At 44.3% G+C, this 1,947-nt stretch overlaps 1 protein-coding gene across 1 annotated transcript in view; it reads right to left on the minus strand.

The window, feature by feature from the left end:
- Window positions 1-480: 480 nt before the first annotated feature.
- Window positions 481-1,947, minus strand: part of LOC141110973 (ferritin light chain, oocyte isoform-like) — a gene marked incomplete in the record, with an annotated part of 2,809 nt that continues 1,342 nt past the window's right edge. Inside the window, 1 exon segment of the mRNA XM_073602837.1 lies at window positions 481-766. Within this exon segment, the coding sequence (XP_073458938.1) occupies window positions 608-766 (159 nt within the window).

Genomic DNA, 1,947 nt, shown 5'->3' on the forward strand with positions numbered 1-1,947 from the left:
CACTTAGGATGGCTGATGTTTGCAACGCCAGGATGGCCTCTGACAAACTCCCGCCGTGAAAAGGATGGTCCTGCCTCTGGAGCCCCCGGCCGCCTGTGCGACCCTTCCGGCTCAAGGTTAAGTGCACACCCCCCGCCGGAGGCGATATCACCCCGACACTGCAGGCATTATAACAAGCGCTCAAGCACATACCTGCACCCCCCTCACGCCAGGATGACCAGCAAGTCCATCAACCATGACACAAGGTGGAGAGGTAACTGGCTGGGAGGTGTTGATGCTTGGTCAACACCCGAGCATTTGTGGTGCTCATGGAAGGGTCCATATTATGCCAGTGTATGACACTTACACATTGAGGCAACCAATTTGGATGCGCCACCCAAGTACCACAATGGACCAGAATTTTGGCAATGCTTGAGCACACTAGTGTGAATAGGCCAAAGGCCATATCAGCATCTCAAATTATGTAAACCACACAAGACATTGATGCTAGTATGTTTTATTCATGTTTCAGAGCATGCAATCATTCACCCCCCCCAAACATCATCCCTTTAAATTTGTATAGCACAGATTGAATTAGAACATCTGCCAGCCATTAGGAGTGGGAAGCTCAGTCACTGTCCTCTCCCAGGGTTAACTTATCAAAGAGGTATTCTCCCAAGCCATTCTCTGCCGCCTTCACACGTCTCAGGTTTGTAAGGTGATCTCCCAACTTCTTTATCAGTTTCACCTCCTTCTCCAAGAGTTCAGACTCCAAGAAGTCACACATCTGTCATAAAACAGAACAGACTGGTCATCTAGTCTTTACCCTTCCTAACCAACTCTAGCATTTGCAGAGCTGTAAGCTGTCAAAGGTAGCCTGTTAGTTTCCTAGCTGGCATGTTAATAGCTTCAGGTCACTAGTCTAGAACAAGTGTGGCAGATACGTTCATTTATGCTGGTGACATCGCCAAAATGCATGGGGGGGGGGGGGGGGGGGGAATTATATTTTTTGCACCTTTGTGAAAAGGGTTGATGGCAGGACAAAATTTAAGTCTTCCAAATGGGCACACTTGTTCTGGTGACAGCTGTGCAGGATTTCCCCTGTTTTGTCATGGTGACCATGGTCAGGACAGAAAGTAACATTTAAACTGGAGGGGGAGGTTTGAGGATCCTTCAGTTTGACAAATTTCTTTGTGAGGGAAAGCATCACTCTGGGGAGGTTCCTTCACTTCCTGTCTCAAGAAACATAGGACAGAAGAACTTCCAACTTACATGAGGGTCAGCGTGTTCTGTGGCGATCTTATGGAGTTCCAGCAATGCCTTGTTTACACTTTTCTCCAGTTTCAGGGCATATTCCATAGCATTTGTTCCATTCCCCCATTCATCAGCATCTGGCTTCTAAAACAGTGCACATTTTCAAATGTTAAAGATAGATAAGATAGATAAGATAGATAAGATAGATAAGATAGATAAGATTAGATAAGATAGATAAGATAGATAAGATAGATAAGATAGATAAGATAGATAAGATAGATAAGATAGATAAGTAGATAAGATAGATAAGATAGATAAGATAGATAAGATAGATAAGATAGATAAGATAGATAAGATAGATAAGATAGATAAGATAGATAAGATAGATATAGATAGATAAGATAGATAAGATATCTCTCTATCTAGATGGCAGTTCTTGCAAAGCAAGCCCCAGAAATACTTTGTAGTAGTTCTCCCATATCCATGCCCCTTCAATAATGGGAATCACTCGTAAGCCAGGGGAGGCTTAAAGTGGATGTAAAGGCTAAGGTTTTTATGCATGAAGGTAAAAACCTTTGTGCAGCATCCCAACACTTACCCAAGCCCCATCTAGAGCCAGCAATGTGCACAACAGCAGCGGCTCTCCAGCCTCACTGTTAAACATAAGCAGTGAGGGGTGGAGCCAAGGCATGCTGTGTGTCTTATGGACACAGG

The sequence above is a fragment of the Aquarana catesbeiana genome, linkage group LG10, assembly GCF_042186555.1.
Source record: "Aquarana catesbeiana isolate 2022-GZ linkage group LG10, ASM4218655v1, whole genome shotgun sequence".
NCBI classification, from domain to species: domain Eukaryota; kingdom Metazoa; phylum Chordata; class Amphibia; order Anura; family Ranidae; genus Aquarana; species Aquarana catesbeiana.